Source organism: Andrena cerasifolii, chromosome 4 (assembly GCF_050908995.1).
Source record: "Andrena cerasifolii isolate SP2316 chromosome 4, iyAndCera1_principal, whole genome shotgun sequence".
Classification (NCBI taxonomy): Eukaryota; Metazoa; Arthropoda; class Insecta; order Hymenoptera; family Andrenidae; genus Andrena; species Andrena cerasifolii.
The window spans coordinates 12,703,577-12,721,459 of record NC_135121.1 but is presented as its reverse complement, the minus strand read 5'-3'; the positions used below and the strand labels follow the sequence as shown (position 1 = coordinate 12,721,459).

At 41.8% G+C, this 17,883-nt stretch overlaps 3 protein-coding genes across 7 annotated transcripts in view; 2 read left to right on the top strand and 1 right to left on the bottom strand.

Annotated features, from left to right (window-relative positions):
* Positions 1-9,896, bottom strand: part of LOC143367640 (uncharacterized) — a 29,476-nt gene extending 19,580 nt beyond the window's left edge. The window contains exons 1-2 of one of the 3 annotated variants that reach the window (XM_076809650.1): positions 9,412-9,896; positions 6,833-7,020 (exon numbers count right to left, since the gene is read on the bottom strand). In XM_076809650.1, coding sequence (XP_076665765.1) covers positions 6,833-6,852 — 20 coding nt within the window. In that variant the 5' untranslated portion in view covers positions 6,853-7,020; positions 9,412-9,896. Of the gene's footprint in view, positions 1-6,832; positions 7,021-9,115 lie in introns of all 3 variants that reach the window. The other 2 variants (XM_076809652.1, XM_076809651.1) reach the window with 2 other exon arrangements.
* A 1,753-nt stretch (positions 9,897-11,649) lies between these two features.
* Positions 11,650-13,423, top strand: LOC143368552 (ester hydrolase C11orf54 homolog). Its single transcript, XM_076811386.1, has 6 exons — positions 11,650-12,048; positions 12,124-12,222; positions 12,294-12,472; positions 12,536-12,797; positions 12,874-13,040; positions 13,117-13,423. The coding sequence occupies exons 1-6, from the start codon at positions 11,970-11,972 to the stop codon at positions 13,288-13,290; spliced, it is 960 nt and encodes a 319-aa protein (XP_076667501.1). The 5' UTR covers positions 11,650-11,969; the 3' UTR covers positions 13,291-13,423.
* A 117-nt stretch (positions 13,424-13,540) lies between these two features.
* Positions 13,541-15,968, top strand: LOC143368550 (solute carrier family 35 member G1). 3 transcript variants are annotated; one of them, XM_076811384.1, is made up of 4 exons: positions 13,541-13,652; positions 13,720-14,268; positions 14,378-14,593; positions 14,663-15,968. In XM_076811384.1, exons 2-4 carry the CDS (start codon positions 13,957-13,959, stop codon positions 15,143-15,145), a joined length of 1,011 nt encoding a protein of 336 aa, XP_076667499.1. In that variant the 5' UTR covers positions 13,541-13,652; positions 13,720-13,956; the 3' UTR covers positions 15,146-15,968. The 3 variants fall into 3 exon arrangements, with proteins under 3 accessions (XP_076667499.1, XP_076667500.1, XP_076667498.1); XM_076811385.1 differs by having other exon boundaries at positions 13,541-14,095; positions 14,207-14,268; XM_076811383.1 differs by having other exon boundaries at positions 13,541-14,268.
* The last annotated feature ends 1,915 nt before the right edge of the window (positions 15,969-17,883 follow it).

The window sequence follows — 17,883 nt, the reverse complement described above, 5'->3', positions numbered from 1 at the left end:
TCCCCTCTGAAGGAGTAGAGGTGCCTTCTGAGGATGTCTCCACGTTAAAAAAACTTTATACATTTTTTTTAATAAATTACATAATTTTTTATAATTTTTTTTTTTAACTCGGGGAAATCTTCAAAAGGCACCCCGATGCCTCCAGAAGGGAATTCCCCGCGGGCGCCAGGGTAGTGTGGGATTTTTACCCACTAAAACCCCCCGCCACTATGAAATTTTTAATAATTTCCATGTAAATATCTCTATTATTAAGGCCGATTGGCAGAAACGCTCGGACACCTATTTACTTATTTTCCACATAGATCCATCGTGCCAAGTCTCATCAAAATCGGTGTCTACCACATGGAGTCCTCCCCTTGTTAGTCGCGGTGCAGTGGGTACGGGAAGATATCGCGAGTCGACTCGAACAGTGATTCTGAATTAAGTATTTGTTAAGAATTTCAAGTAGGGTAGACCGGGGCAGATTGTAACAAAAAAGTTTCCACAGTTTTTTTCCTCGAAAGTGTTTTCCTCAATCAGGAAATAATTTGCGTGACTTACTACTTACATACGTGACGAACTCATTGAGTGTAAGTACGTGACAAAATCTTCGACACTTGGACATCTAGGTTCATCGTAAACAAAACAGAACCTTTGTTACAAAGCGCCCCAGTCCGGGGTAAAAATTAACACCATCTGGGGTAAATTGTAACACATCTGTTCTACTTACTTAAATACAAATATGAACACAAAAAAACATTTCCAAATAATATAAATGAAAGCACAGATCATTATTAAACATTTGATATACATGAGCTAAAGGATCATTGCTTATTCATCTGATTCCATCCAAATCTTCTTCTTCGCTTTCTTTACATTTGCCATCATACTTTTTTTTTCTACTTCTTGGATTCTCGATTGTTTGCTTCATCTCCATTTAGAGCGGAGTAAGCAGCAACATGTTACAATTTACCCCCGAGCTTGAACTTTTGCGTTTTATCTCAGCAGACGAGAAACTAAACATCAAATTACTAAAATATGTACACATTATAATAAACCAACGTGTGCGTTTCTAGTGACGGTTAATTGAAATAAAAGTGCTAAGACAACATTTACTTACGTGCTCTACATACTATAATTCTAGCCACAAAATGAATACATAACGCTCGTTTCTGTCGCTAAAACCAACGTTGCTAATATCGCCAAGCAGCTCTCGCATGCTGTGGGTTATCAGATTTGTCGTTCAAAAGATGTTACTTATGTTACGATTTACCCCGTGTTACAACCTACCCCGGTCTCCCCTACTAGTGTTCCCAGCGGTCCTACTACGGTGCCTAGTTGCACTGGCTGCCCAATTGTGGCAGAGTCCCTAGCTGCGCTAGGGTGCAAGTATTTGCCCCCACTGCATTTACAATCGCGTTATATTTCTTCCACCCGCTCTGAACGTCGCAGCAGCGATGCTTAATTATTCTACCGTGACCACGAGGTAACAAGAATAATGCTGGTAGTGCTGGGGTAATATGGCTATGAAACCTTTTGCAACGGCGACGCGGGGCTGCGTGTGGGCGGGCGTGTGTGTGTGTGTGTGCGCGCACAACAAGCTGGGCAAGCATTGTAATTAAACTATGCGAGCTATTTTACACTTAACTACATTAAGAGGGGAATATTTACGGACGGCTGCGCGGCGCGCGAGGGTCACTCTTCAACCGATTGAAAGTTAGACATAGGGAGCCAACAGTTTACGAGTGCCCGATGCATCCAATTAGGGTAGATGCACCATTTCTGGCCACGTTAAGGTATGGTACCAGCTTTGGCCACTTCTTAAAAAATATAATATTTCTCCGTGTAAACAATAAATGTTACCTTATATTTCCGGCGGTATACTAAACAAAATATTTATGACGTGAAACTCCTCCACGTAATAATGATCTGCGAGCAATTTACAAACAAGATAATTATGCACGTGGCCGAAAACAGTGCAACGGCCAGAAACGGTACATCTACCCTACCCGGAAATTAACTCCGACGAACCATCGACGAGCTCTGGCATTTTAAAGTCGCGCGGCACTTTTAATCGACGCTCTACTTTTATTTGCCTATCGAGACGCTCCTTTGAGCATCGCATGCTCGCGCCCTTCCCGCGGCTAGGTTCTTTCAACTGCTCGACTCCGCGGCGCCCTTTGTTTCCCTTCAACTCCGCGGAGGGAGGTGGAGTGAATCGAGCAAACGAGCCGTGAAAGAGCAAGACCTTAGTCTCCTTATTCTAAACGCGATCGCAGTCTTTGATACACGCGTTCCTCGCTCCTACGGCACCGTGAAAGGAAATCAAACGTCCGAGGAGAGGATCGAAAGGCATCCGCCCGTTGAATAGCACCTGATTGTCGGATGTGTACGTTCAGACACAAATTAGTAAGCCCCGTTCCTCCTTTTCCACGCCACGACTAGATGCTACCCAGGTCGGGGGAGCAGCGCCGTGACGCCCCGCGATCCCGACCGTCCCCTTTCATCCCCCGACGGATCCCATCGAGGCCCGGCGAGGACAGACGGGTCGAAGTTCGCTGGAGGAATTCTTCGCAGCGTGGCCCCTCGAATCCGATTAATCGGTAGGAAGGCGACACAGCCGGTGTTTGGCATGCGGGAAGGGGACCGAACGTACGCGGGGGAAACGCGCCTCGTGTCCCGACTTCCGTAAACCACAGGGCGAACAAAGTGATATCTGGTGTCGTTCGCCGCCTTTCTCTGGATACGAGGCAATAATCTCGGGGACGGCGAAGTTCCAGGCAATTCTCGGTCTCCTTCCAGCCGAACGACGCGGAACAATGCCCGGGCACCGCTCTCCCCCTTGTCTTTCCCCCGAGCTTTGCACAGGGCGAAGCGAAGCGTCGCGGAATCAAATCACCGACGAAGGGAAGCTCTGGCCCTGCTGTTATTGCATTGCACGCGTCTCCTACGACTCCGCGGGACAATGACGACCGCGGTAGCGCGATAAACAAAGGGAAGAAGCCAAGAAGGCAGCATGGGTGGGTTCGAACGTTTCCGCAAGGCCCAAATTGACCTCGGTTCCGTTACAAATGTCCTTATTCTCCTTACGGTGGCCTGACCTCCTTTTTAGAGGCCTTTCGCTCGCAGTAGTTGTGTACAATGGAAGCGGCTGTCGCTGGACAGTCGAAGGGGGATGCTCAGCAAAGCAAAGACTGGCGAAATGCATTTGAGCGCGGCTGAGCGTAAAGGCGGACAGCGAAATGAGCACGGGTGCACCGTGCATTAGCGCGAATGGATAAGAGGGTGTATCACGCGATACGTTTGTTGACACAGCCGCGGCTCCCCGGAGGTTCAGGAAAAGTCGAATTCACCTGCACAGGCATCGCGCGTTGCGACGGAGAAGAAAAAGTTCGATCGATATCGGGGACGGGAGCCGAAACGACGCGAAGGATACGGCCGCGCGTGTCCTCGCGAGTCTGAAGCGATCTCGAGGATTGGCTCTAGTAGTAAATTGCTCCTTTCGCTTGCAAATTTTGCGCACAAATGTGCGTGAAATCGGCGATTCCTGGAGCCCTTGCGTCAAAGGGATCCCAGGTCGAAAGCTCGTCCCGCGCTCCAGCTAGCAGGAATAACGTTCTGTCTCAAAGTCGATAAGAGGCCTCGGGCCACGAACAGCCAGTGAGCCCTCCGGCGATCGCCACGATTTTCTTCTTCAATTTCCTGATCGCTGTCGCTACGGCATTCGGAGCAACGCAACTCGAGCAGGCGACAATTAACGTACCGCAGGGAGGCACGGCGCGAGCCCTCCCTCTGCTGTCCCATACTTGTCCCGACAGCCAACGCACCATTAGATTATGCACCGCCGCTGTAGTGGGTTATTGCCGTGTTGCTGCGCACACGATGCAAAGGGAATCCACGACGTTGCTAGGATCCACGTCACAGACCCGGAACCGCGTCTTCCTAATTGCTCACCTCCAGTCATAAATGTCCCTCCAAACCTGAGTAGTTTTAAACCATCCTAGTAGTCACCACCTCTATTAACCTTTAGAGGGCCGGGCTGGCCACTATAATGGCCATTGGAAATTTTTAAATTTGGACTAATGTTTCTGAGGGTTTTTGATACCGCTAATCGCGGTTCTAAAAATGTTAGAAAGAGAGATGGTGTACCCAATGTATATCTTTCTCTTTCTACTGCCCTCTACATTTTCGCCCATCGCATGCTTCCTCCATGTTTATATGCTCCAAGTTAGCTCTGGATAACGCCAAAGGAAAGAATAATATATGAATGTAACTGCTGTTATTCATTTAGGCTTGTTTAGGTTAGCAACACTGTTTCTGTGCAAAATTTCGATACTCTGACCTTAGAATCGTGATTAGCGATGTCAAGAACCCTTAGAAACATTAAAGTTCAAATTTTAAAAATTCCAGTACATGCCATACCGTTCGCGGCCGGGCTGGCCACGTGCTACAGTGGCCACCTAAGAATTTGAATACTTTGCCGGTCATTTTGGTGGTATATATGCATAAACTTTAAGCAAATAAAAGTTACAATTTCAATGAAAAATCCCGGCCCTCTAAAGGTGTACGAGTTAGCTCCTTCACTCCTTGGAACTATCTTCCTTTGGAAATCGACTCTCTTCTTCTCGTCAGGTGGATTCATTTCACGAGGCCGTTTCTCGTTTCGCGTGGATTACTTTCGCTAATCTCGCTCCGTCTACATTGGCTCCTGGTATTCCTCTCGGCTCAGTTTCCAATCACGTATCATCAACGTTGAATTTAAAAGACCAAGGTTGACTATTTTTTGCTTCAATTCGTCCCAGTTTCCAGAAGCTTCCTCGAAACGGACCTTCTTTGGCACACCGTATGGTAATCGATGGTCACCGTGGGATCGGAGAAGCTGGAGAACAACGCTCCGCTTGCGATAGTCTGCTACAAGCAATGAAATTGGGAATTAGAGAGACATAGGGTGCGGTGGCAGCGAATGGCCGTCTTAAAGTACGACGGATATGCTGAGCGCATTGAAGAGGGCGCCTTATCGAGGATCTCGCGATCAGGAAGCCACGAAATCGCTTACTTCCCAGGCTTCCCACGTACTCGCTTATAAGGATACCGTCCCACCGGTAAGCCGCATAATCAGCGCGGGACCACGAACGACAAAGGGACACACGAGGTCCGCGTACCATCCCTCCAAGCAAGTTTAAAGTCTGCAGCGTCCATCAGAGGAGCACGCACTCGCGAGGAAGAGGGTCCAAGCTTGCAAGCGCAACGCGAGACTCCCCTGCCACCCGCCACTTGAAACCTGGGACTTTCAAACTTTCGAGAACTCGAAACTTAAGCTGATAGCGCAAAAGGAAACGACGGAACCTCGGAACCTCAGGGATGTTGACGATAAAATCGCGAAGGAGCACCAAGCCAGTCTACTTAAAAGGACACGGGACTACTGAAATCTAGAAAAATCGATTGCTTTATTATTATAAATTCTGAGAGTGCCATCCTTTTGTTAACATTTACAACAAAGTTTCATTAGGAAATTCGAATAATTACGAAAATTATAGCGCCGACCGGTATTAGCGTAGGGAACTTACAAGGGGAGGACACCGCGTGGTAGACATCGATTTTTATGAGCCTTGGCACGGTGGATCTATGTCGAAAATAAGTAAATAGGTGTCCGAGCGTTTCTGCCAATGGGCCTTAATAATAGAGATATTTACAGGGAAAAAAAAATATTAAAAATTTCATAGTGGCCGTGGGGTTTTAGTGGGTAAAAATCCCACAACTACCCTGGCGTCCGCGGGGAATTCCCTTTTGGAGGCGTCAGGGTGCTTTTGATGATATCTTCACGTTAAAAAGAAAAAAATTTATAAATTATTTTTTTTTACAAATTCCTTTTTTTAACTTGGGGTAATCTTCAAAAGGCACCCCGACTCCTCCAGAGGGGAATCCCCGCGGGCGCCAGGGTAGTTGTGGGATTTTTACCCACTAAAACCTCACGGCTACTGTGAAATTTTTAATAATTTCCATGTAAATATCTGTATTATTAAGGCCCATTAGCAGAAACGCTCGGACACCTATTTACTTATTTTCGACATAGATCCCTCGCGCCAAGGCTCAACAAAATCGATGTCTACCACATGGTGTCCTCCCCTTGCTAGCTGTGAAGCCGTTTATCTCGAAACTACATTTTCAGACACCACGTACATCATAACTCTTAAACGAAGGAATATATTCACTTGAAATTTTAACCGAGTGTGTAGAATTCCTTTCTCTACAGTGTGAACCTTGCGCATCAACATCGGCTGTTTGTAAAACATTTTATAAATGATTAAAGACGATTTTCCTCCTTAAAATTGCGGAGGGGAAATTGATTCTTGGCGTTTAAATTCGCCAGTAAAGCTCCACACTGTACTATTTAGTGTAGAAATAGCTCACCCCAAAGCGTTTTGCTTTTAGATGATTGCTGGACCTGGGGCTGTGCACGCGGGCTACAGCCGCGCGCAACGCGGGGCTATTTTTAGCGTTAAATAACTTCAATAATTCTCAACATTCTGATAATTCTTTTCTTTTAAGTTACTTGCAAAAGCGTGCATATAAATCTGCGAAAAGTACCGGTACGGTGATTATTTTGTGTCTAAATAATCCAGCCGCAAAAGAAAGCCCCTTAATCCACCCCTGTGCAAACTTGGTGGCCGCTGAAAAGTCATGAATCGGATCGGCGCGGCGATTGGAGCCACGGTGGAAGGCCTCGACAGCGGAGGAAGAAGCATGGTGGTTTCTGCGAAGCCGAAGAGGCGAAAGCGACGGGCAGATGTCCACGGGCGTATCGATGCGGCCCGAACAACGATATGTCGCATGCAAAGCCCGATATACTCACTCGTTGTGTATGGTGAGCATGGCTGCAGGAGGCCACGGTGTCCGCCCTCACCTCGCGCGATCTCTCGCGATTCGATGGATCCGACTTCGGGCCTGAATGGCTTGGGCACAACCAGGCGTATTATCTCATAGAGGAGGCTGCTCTCTCTGTCCATTCAGTCTCGATATAAAGGTACGCGGGGCAAGGGGCTACCATAAAACCATCTCAATGGCAACGACTACAAATAATCTACCGGCCGCAATCTTACGCGCGTATATCTACTACGTGCGACGGCGGCCGAGCTGTCTCGCGGACACGATTTAAGGGACAACATACGTACACCTAGGAGGCGAAAAACTAGGATGGATTAGAAGAATTTTATTTCGGTGGAGAAACGTTTTTATCAAAGAGGCATTATACACATTAGAAAGGTCATGCTTTTGTCTACAAAATGTGAAATTTTCATTAAAAAATTCGGAGGGGAAGCTACGTGGTAGCTGTTTCCGTGCAACGATTTTATGACTGAAAATGTGGGAAGTCAGAAAGTCTACTTCTATGTTCGAATGCTCGCCCTTTTGCGAGAATTTGAAAAAAGAACAAAATCAGCTACGACACGTGCTAGCTTTTTTATCTACTTTAAAAATAATTTTTCGTGCTTTGTTTCAGATCAAAAGCAGCGGGGGTGCGATGGTTGATTACCGCTGTCGCGTTTTCTGAAGAAAAAAAAACGCAGTTTCTTCACCGAAATTTTTAATGAAAATTTCACATTTTATAGACAAAAGTGTGACCTCTCTAATGTGTATAATGTTTATTTGATAAAAAGAATTCTCCACTGGAAAAAAATTCTTCAAATCCGTCCTACTTTTTTGCCTCCTAGGTGTACGTTGCCCCTTAAGGGGCCATTCTACTTTGCTGGTCGAAGAAGAGGCCTTTTCCAAAAACTAATGTACGGATTTTAATGCTTTTTCTTTGGTTACGTGTTTATTATTCCTTGCTGTATAGAACTGTATTTTTCATGTTTCCAAAATATAATTACAAATGTGTGGATTTAATTCTACGCAGCAAGGAATAATAAATATTTACCACAAAAAAAAATATTAAAATCCGTACAGTAGTTCCTGAAAAAAATGCATGAAAATAGGCCTGTTTTTCGACCGGTAAAGTAGAATGGACCGTTAAATACGCTCGACCTGGTCCGTGCTTCCCGATTTCCGTCTTCGGGGTAGGTGACGCGCTTGCCTTTTCTCGTCGTTATCGATCTTCGCCGCGCGTTTCGTTGAGACTTTCCGCGTGCGAGTAATTGAGGGGAAAATGTGACTTTGGGCTGAGAACTTTGCAATCAGCGTGTTTCCAGTTGTCTCCGCCTTCTACTCCCCTGTTACTTGTTTCATCACTCGAAACCGTGAATACTCTGAACTGTAAGGGATCTGCAAAGTTCCCCGACGATCCCCAAATTCGTACGACATGGAAGTTTCCGCGAAAGAGTTTTCGCAATTTCAAAGGAAGCTCGAGAATCCGTTCACCGCGAGACCAGCAAAAGGCGAGTTTAATTAAATCGATCTAATAACGGCTCGCCGTCCTGAAAGAAATTCTAGATCACCTGCGTCGAACTGTCTCCGTGTTGAAATGCCATTAGCTCTTCCGCAGCTCGACTCGAGCTACCTAAGTGGGCTCTTAAGTCCACCGTCTCGGAGCGAATCGCAATCGCGGCCAGCTTCTCAGCGAAATTTTCGTCGACCGAGGAAAAACGGAAGAACGAGACGCAGCTGGACTTGCAATAGAAACAAGTCAAAGAAACTAGGACCAGCAGTGCCGGAGAAAGAAATTAATAATCCTTACATTTGGACTCTCACGATCCATCGATTTCGCACCCAGAAGCGATCTAAACGCTTCGAAGCGATCCTGCTAAATAGCGATCGGTCTCGTTTCGCAATAGACTCTGAACGCGCGAACCCGAGATGCTCGAAGAACAAGTATTTCGTACAGCATGCGACAGAATAGAGCGTTCCTATGATCCAGCTCGAGTTCCCGTCACACTTTACTTATATGTTAGGTTAGATGCATGCCACGGGGAGGGGCGAGAGGGGGGGGCGAACCGAACGATCGATCACATCGATGCCCTGGAGAAGATACATGCGAAGAAAAACAGTGAAAAGAATGGATTATCGGATGCCTCATGCCCGGGTCTCGTGGAGGTAGAGTTTCGAAGATGCCTGCATGCCTAGGTGGGCAAGAGTTATGATACCCGTGAATACGAACGGTCACGAACAACCGGCGTACGTCAATAAAGAAAATTGCTCTTACGCGTGTTTAAACGAGGACCACGAGAGACACGTGGTTGAAGTCACGAGGACGTTCCTCTCTCGCGACTAAATCTCTTCCTCTCCTTCGCTCTTTCTCGTGTACCTCGCCTCCTTTTCTCGCCCGACGATACTTAGAAATGTTCCTCCTTTTCGTCTCACCCTCTCTCGCGACCACTCTCTCTCTCTCTCTCTCTCTCTCTCCCTCTCTCTCCCTAGCGTTCTCTACGCGTACTATGTAGATCTCCCTTTGTCACGCCGATATCGAACGATTCTAACTACTTAACGATTCCTCCTTACCCCCGTCGATCTCGGTCGATAATCTTCCAACTTTCAACTGACTGGTTTCCGCTCCGTGTATTATCATTCGCTGGTATCGTATTTTGAAAAATTACTCCGTAGAGATTTTTCTATGATTGATGCCCGATTGGATCGAACGAGGCGCTCGAAGCCTTTGTGTTTTTTTTTTTTAGACGTTTGGTAAGTAGTGATCGAAGGTTTTCTTTTTTTCCCGGTGTTTTGTGTTGAAAGAATGGTCACCGATTAGAATTCACGCGGCTTGAGACGCGAAAAGCGAAGGCGTAGGAGCCGAAAGAGCAAACAGGTGTTCCCGCATGGAATGCGCGACCGCATACTGACGATGCGATCCAGGAACGTCCGCCAGTGATACGCGGCGGACTCCTTCGACGCCCAATGCGCATCCACGGCAACCCTACCGACCACCGACGTGTCTTCCAACCCTCTTCCGTGATTATTTTATACCACAGACTCGAGGCGAATTTTCTTTCAAGTTCCAGTGAGGAATAACAACTTCGTCTCACTGCTTTACCCATGACAGCTAACGATACTTGAAATTATATTAAATCGACTATCGATTTATCATTAGAGATAACAATTTCGCCATTTTGAATATCGATGAAATTTAAGGGTGATCCCTTTAAACACTTTACTGTCATCTAGAAAATTCTGATCAATCTTTGGCTATGACATCATATAATGGGAAATTTGAGATGCCTAGTGCCTCTTGTGGCGGATTGTAATCAAGATTTCACTGTGCTAAGTGGACAGATTGATATCGCGTCGAGTACTGTGATTTCCAAAGCACTTGAAACGCGAGATTTTGTTTCTATGGAAAATATCTAAAATTAAACTTCACGAGGTATACGTATTAGTGACTTGAGGTGTGACGTTGTAATTATTCACACGAGCTTTAACAGTATATTTGTCGAAAGGTTACTGTGAATTCATTTATATTTTAAATATTTGATAAGCACATATCTACGTAATAAGCGAGTATCACTGGATAGCCGCTCCAACTGCATCCCAATGCCATCTCTGAAGAGAACCATAAGTAATTTGTGACAGAAAAGTTTTTCACGTCAATCAAAACGTTCATTATCTTATCCTATGGTTCGACACACTCGAAATTTTTCTTTTTCGTAGCACGCTTTATCATGTTTGCGTTTCTTCGAGTCGTTTCTTACAGATAAACCTTTTCAAAAATCGTATTTGAAAGATACTCATTCGGGAATCAGTGTCTTTATATATACGTATTATAACCAGGGGCGGATTTTGAGATTTGGGGCCCGTAGGGTAACAAGCGTCTGCCACTCTTTCCGTGAAATATCATTAAATATTTTAATTGAAAAGTGTCGAGACGATTTCAAAATTAAGTCAATATGGCTACCCACGTGTGAGTTTTTCCTAATTCACTACATAAAAAAAAGTGAATTGTTTTTAAAGTTGCTTCAAGCCCCTATGTTTAAACATTTCCAATTTCTTTCGCTCAAAATTTGTCGCTTCCAAAAATTTGCCGCTCCTGAAAATTTGTCGCTTCCAAAAATTTGCCGCTCCTGAAAATTTGTCACTTCCAAAAATTTTTCGCTCCCCATAATTTACCGCCCACCAAAATTGTCGCTCCCAAAAATTTGTTGCCCCTCAAAATTGCCGCCCTAGGATGCAGCCTAAGCCCTTAGCACTTGGCCCCAAATCTGCCCCTGATTACATCCCTTGAAAAATCTCCAGCAGAGTAGAGAATATTAGCGAATTCGACAGGCACGCACTTGCACTGGTGTAGCATGCCATAAAAAAATATAAAAAACTATTAAAATCTGTAACAAATTCTAATAAATATTTATAATACTTTTTTTATTATTACTCCTTTATAAGAAGTCATTATTATAATGAATTTTAGATGTCTGTTTTCTTATTGGCAGTTTTTTCTCTCACTCCCCCCCCCCCCCGCCACCGCAAGTCTGCAATCCTCAACAAAATTGATATCTCCGACAAAAGATCAGGCTTGATCTGGTAACCCGGAATATACCTAATTCATTTGCGCGTAATAATTGAAACACGAAATTTTGATAAAGTTTTGAAAAATATCTAAATCAATAGACAATCGTACTATGTAATTGTTCAGTTCATTATCATTTGAATTTAGTAAAGAGCACGTGACTTATTCAAATTAATCAAACTCGATTGGAAGGATTGCATCATCTTTGTTATCTTTTTTTATACTACGATCCAGAAGAAATTGTACGTCACATATCACATGCAATTATTTCTCTTAAAAGAATTACACCTTCGCATTATCGTAATCGTAACTAAGCATACGTGTAGCAGATTATTTCTTCCACTCTTACGAAAGAAGGTCGAGTGATTAGATAAGGCGAAGTTTTAATAGCAAAATTACATTCGGCTTTTATCCAGTCCTTTTACTTCTCGCGACGGTTACAGTTAAACTTTCTTCGCGCGAACACAATTTATACTGCGCAATTATTTTCACAGGGAAATTTCGTTGTTTCGTACATTGTTTTAAATTAATTCATATTTCCCAGTATAAAAATCATACGTCAACAATGACTACATTAAATGCAAAAGAACTGGACATTGTAAAGAAGCAATTGCACGTACCTTCTCTTAATGAAATAAAAGATGGTAATTCTCAATATCAAAACCTAATCATCAATTGGCAAGAAGATCCGAAAGCATAACGTATACTTTGGTTTACAGTTTTGCAAGAAGGACTGGCTAAAAACTTTGACGAGGCTCAAGTAGAAATCGTTGACTGTCCAGATTTAACAGCGGAACCTTTCACCCTCGCTGCGCCAGGTAATTAATATCTTAAATATGAAATACTTTTTTAAACTGATTTAAATTAATATGTTACGTTGATTACTCAGGATTAAATGGCAATACAACTTTGTTGGAGATCGGTGGTCCATCGTATCTCCTTCCTTCTGCGCAAAGAAACAAGCTGTACGATGTCGAGCAACTTCTGAATCATTTACAGTACCCCAAAGATTCTTTAGTGATCGGAGCAGGTGCCGGACCGTGGCCTTACTTAAACAGCAACTGCGAGGTATACTCACAAATCATTGTTTCCGTTATATCTCATATGCTTATCGCATAAATATTCTTTCAGCTCATAATGAACATGAAGGTTTCACCCTCCGGTGTGAAAAATGAAACTCGCATTGCATCTGTAGACACAAAAAGTGGAGACTGCGTGCTTCAGAATTTACCTAATAAGGAGACGAGACTAGCCTTGTTGGCCAACCTCTTTGTCAGCGAAGGGAAACCAGGGCAGGTGTTAAAGGTGCACGCCAAGAAACGTACTGGCAGTGACGATTTCATCGCCTGCATGCAAAAGGCACTCGAGCAACATTATAAAAATAATCTTGTCGGTAAGTGTATTGCGTGAATTATGAACTCGAGTAAGAGATTCATTTGAATAATTGTATTTAATTATTATGATTGCAGGATTAGGAGGAGCATTTCTTATGGGAGATGGAAAAATTAAACAGCACGTTATGCGGGACTTCTCTACTACCCCTCTTAATACCGAAGCGCAACTCAACAACTGGCTGCGTTTTTATAACATGTCAACGCCCCTCGTCGCCGTTGGTACATTCGTCAGCTCTGAAAGTGTAAGTGCAATTGTGTCGAACCATTGACGTATACAATTCTATTCTGTGGTACGTTATGCGTACGTCATAATTTCAGGATGTGGATCTTCGTGTCCAACACTTCCACAGCTTCTCTAATCATGGAGAGGGAGGACATTACCATATCGACACGACACCAGAAACTATCGAATACTTGGGATACTTTAACTTGGGTGCTACGCTTTATCGTGTAGATCAACCAGAGACTGGGGTGCAATTTGGAAAGGACTGATCGATCTCTTCTCACGACTAAATATTCTGTAATGTCCAGATATACGACTAAATATAAGTGAATGTAACCTGCAGTTACAGAAACCTATTATAAAGTTTATAATAAAATGTTATTTTGCTATTTTAAATCAGTACGACTGTGTAAACTCTGTCTCAGAATTACCTCTCAACTATCGGAGAAAAATAAATTGCTCAAACACTTTTGAGAGCTACACGAGTGATATAACAGAATCAATATGCAATTCGGTTAACAAGAAATCTGAATTCTAGTTATCTGTATTCAGTTACATAATTATTAAGATATATTCTTGTTCCAGCCACATTGACACGGATAGGATTAAATTTAAAAAACAATAATCCACGGTGAACGAGACTGATGTGACCTAGGTTTCTATGTCTTTTTTTATAACAGATTTCGTCTTCTTTCTAGATTTTCGGTGCACTGCCGGCAGCGTTTTATAGTTTTACAGTCGGACGGATCTTAATCCGGTCGCTGTTATATTTTCCAAATCTTCCTACCGTCACTAATCCTCGATAAGCTGTTTGACGTGCAAAGCTGTATGGTAATTCTATCAGACGGCAGACGCACTAACGGTAGACAGTAGTGTACCATCAATATTTCGTTCAGTAAAATCGTATAACGTATAGCTGTTAAGTTACCTAAACGATGAAGTTCAGCATTGAAAATACAACTTCTTATAACAGTATACATCCAGCGTACCATCACACGGAGCAATTCGCTAACAATGCTGAGACGTATCAAGAGGGTACAAAATGGTACGGAGTGTTCCTGGCGTTTCTCTCAGGTACATTTTTCACAATCAGCTCGTCGCTAGTCAAAGCAATCCAGAATGTAGACCCTATGATATTGCTGGCTATCAGAGCTGTTCTGCAAATGCTAGTTATGGCTGTTGTAGCGATTAAAGCTTCCAAAAGTCTTTACGGCCCCAAGGGTCAAAGACTACTTATGCACTTCCAGGTACGTTAAAGCTATAAGACAAGTAATACCAGTGTTTCTTTCGCATGATAAGAAGTAGAAACGATTCCAGTTGAAACTTAATCCTAACAAATTATTCTATCCTTCGTAGGGAATAGTAGGCGGTGCAACTCTGTCGCTATTATATTATAGCTTTCGTATGCTACCCATAGGAGATGCTACAACAATCATATTTAGTTCTCCAGTGATTGTTATTGCGCTATCGTTCATTTTCCTAAAAGAACCATGTGGAATATTGCGCGTGGTAGTTATGTGTGCGCTATTTGCTGGTGTTGTGTTTGTGGCTAAACCACCATTCATATTCCAGGTAAAGAGATGAAGTTGTAATGTAATCTGCCTGGACTAACAATTTCCTGAAACATATTTGTCTTTTCAGATAGACAGAGCTGAATCGTACAACATCATAGGATACGTGTTTGCTATTCTAGCTACGTTATTCACAGCTCTGAATATAGTCATCATGAGAAAGTGTTCAGAAATTCATTACTCAGCAATAATCTTCACTTTATCTTGGTGGGCACTGGTCACCGCGGTATTCTTTTTCTTCGTCCTGTCAGAGAAGCACCAGCAGAACCTGAGACTACCAGACGACTGGTATACCTGGGGCAGAATTCTGCTAGTAGCGTTCACTGGATTGTGTGGCCAAGTGTTAGTGACCAAAGCATTGAAAATAGAAGGCGCAGGCAAAGTATCGGTGACCAGATCTTTGGACATCATATTGGCTTACATCGTGCAGATATATTTCTTCGGGGATCAACCCTCGTCGACCAGTATCGCCGGAGCGTTCTTAATCATAGTCTCTGTGATATGTATGGGATTCGAGAAAGAGATTTATGGTATTTGTGATTTTATTCCCTAGTCAAAGATACAGTATCTTAAATTATTTATCTGCTCTTAACGTAAACATAGATAATATTATACACATTTTTATGAATGGTGAAAACATTGTTATCATACTACTAATATTGGTTTTAATAATATAAAGTTTTAAGACTTTACGCAGTATAAAGTCGAGTTATATGCAACTACCATTCATTTACATTTACCGCAGTTTTGTACCTCGCATATAGCTTTCATCCCGAGATAGAAACAAGTGGGATCAAGTACTTGATAGAGCAATTCAACAAAATTATCATATAATATTATGTATGCGTAATTATAATCTCAACTTCTCTTAAAACTCTTTTGTGGGATAGAAGAAAGACTTTTACAAAAATTTTGAAATATATGACTGAATGCATATTTACAATTGTACACATGCCGTTACCATATGTACCTTGATTATCCGTGACTTTGTGCGGACATAATTAATTGTATTTTTATAATTGCTGACAATTTATTTAAAAAAAATACATCTACGATTAACAATAAACCACCGTACCATATCCAAGATAATAATATGTACAGTTTCTTTCTTTTTTTTTACCTACTTCATCCCGGACAGATACAAATATAGCCCTATCGAAGAGATGCTAATTTAGTGCTTACAAGTCTATACATATCTTTAGAGTTTAGTTTACACAACTGAAGTAATACATGTAGGAGTTCTTCTCAAACTGTTTAAAACTTTATCATGCAACACAGTACCGTACGCTACGCTAAGTATGCTTAGTTCGCTTATCCATAGAAAGAAGCCACGGATACTTACATGCGATCAACCTCCTTGCAGTTGGAAAAAGAAATTGTGTACATGTTCTTACTACTCGTTTACTTTTCAAACCCTGCGACCTCGAGTCTCGCTTCGTTTTACGCTACTTTTGCGATTACTGCCACCTGCACTGGCTGCTCTATGCACGCGTTAACTAAATGAATTCCCGAAACTTCTGTGTCACGCTTAAACAACATTAAAGCTACCGTTAAACGGGAATGTAACCGTGTGTAACACCGAAATACAAATCATTTATACATAATATATGAATTTTCATATGAATTTTTAACATCTCCTATGTAAATGTATATTTACATATCTTTTTTACCCCCAAAAATTGTTACTTTACATTGGTCGTATAATTTTCCCTGCTCCTAAACACCTTATATCATAATTTTGAAACTGTACAAAGCCTGTCATTCTAAGTGTTTCCAAAATGGCTCTTAAATACTTTTGCTTCTTCTTCTTCTTCTTTTTCAAAAAGCATCAATATAATTACATATATCACTAAAGGAAGTAGTCACTTCTCGAGTATGTACATAACATACAAAATATGATGCTGTCCTATGAATGCAACTATTAAACGCATACTGTATGTTACTCGAACACAGTTATAATGTTATTTCCATTGGAAATTTTCTCAGTAATAATATTACCAATTCTTTTGCTTACTCGTTGAATGCTTTTGTAACTGATTCCGTTTGAATACAGAGGCAAACAAATAACGGGCACTATGCGCCATTCCTGAAGAGACACGGATAAGAACATCAAATAATAAAATATACATATGTATATACATTTTTGCAGAATGCTGCAGACAGTATCAGGATTCTCTTCATATTCAAAATATCTCTTGGCTACAAAAATAGGGCACACACTGTTTTTGATTGATTGCCACACATAATGCCATTGAAATACAATTAATATTCTTTTGGAATACATACATATGTATATACATGCATCGCTTTGAAGCTGTGAAAGGTACGGCAAAGGTATCTACATTGTTCTTTTTGCATTAAATGTATTAAATGTAGTAAAACTGTGCGAATTATTTTGTACAAGAAAATATATACGAACGTTTCGAGTAATTTTTAAAATCTTTTTAAAGATTACTGTACGCAGTCATACGATTTTGCAGAGTTTCAAACAATTCGAAGCATTACACATTTCAATGCAAACAGTTTTGTTAAACAAGCGAAATATAAAATATCAGCAGAGTGGTAAAAAGCATGAATACTCTCATGTAAAAACTCCACTTGCCGGAGAACATTTTGTATAACATAATTTTTAGGAAGATTCTGTCGAATTTTGTGAAACGAAATACACATTAGTGTTTATTGCTAAAACCCGTTTCCCAAGGTATTTCATAAACGAAGAAACAAAGTAGTACAAGAAGCTAAAAATTCATACCATCTTTGTATAATAATAAATAACACAATTAAATTTCTCGATTATAATTAGAAGGAAAACTGTGATGTCTGTCCATCATTATTTATTTCTATGAATAGAAGATTCAAATGCTACCTGTTGGTATACACGTAAAATATTCGTATGAAATTGCAACACAAGATCTTAAGAAGTGAACTTAAACTCTTATGAGCCTGAATGTACAAATTTATGTTAACGGAAACAGGACTATGATAATTCTGTTTGTTCCAAAATGGTACTATTTGAATATAAAATGTAATGCAATCAGAGCACTGCAAGTAATCTTGCAAAACTGATGGATCACGTACTAGTGAGATAATATTGTCCATATGCAACATAAACATTGAGACAGTCGCAATGCATATATCGAATGAAGAAACTCGGACTCTTCTATAAAATTAAAACTCAGATCTGATTGTGCATAAATAATTTACGAAAGCATAAAGTAAATAATTTCAGACTTCAAAACATTTAGCCTTTAATGTTTCCTTCTTCATAAAATTCTACATATAATATTTCAT

What these genes read in the sequence shown, in the direction of transcription:
- LOC143368552 (XM_076811386.1), top strand. Translation starts at nt 11,970, where the DNA reads ATGACTACATTAAATGCAAAAGAACTGGACATTGTAAAGAAGCAATTG. An exon ending in ACTTAAACAGCAACTGCGAG is followed by an intron (nt 12,473 to 12,535) that starts GTATACTCACAA and finishes ATATTCTTTCAG; the next exon opens with CTCATAATGAACATGAAGGT. An exon ending in TTATAAAAATAATCTTGTCG is followed by an intron (nt 12,798 to 12,873) that starts GTAAGTGTATTG and finishes TTATGATTGCAG; the next exon opens with GATTAGGAGGAGCATTTCTT.
- LOC143368550 (XM_076811384.1), top strand. Translation starts at nt 13,957, where the DNA reads ATGAAGTTCAGCATTGAAAATACAACTTCTTATAACAGTATACATCCA. An exon ending in GACTACTTATGCACTTCCAG is followed by an intron (nt 14,269 to 14,377) that starts GTACGTTAAAGC and finishes TATCCTTCGTAG; the next exon opens with GGAATAGTAGGCGGTGCAAC. An exon ending in AACCACCATTCATATTCCAG is followed by an intron (nt 14,594 to 14,662) that starts GTAAAGAGATGA and finishes TTGTCTTTTCAG; the next exon opens with ATAGACAGAGCTGAATCGTA.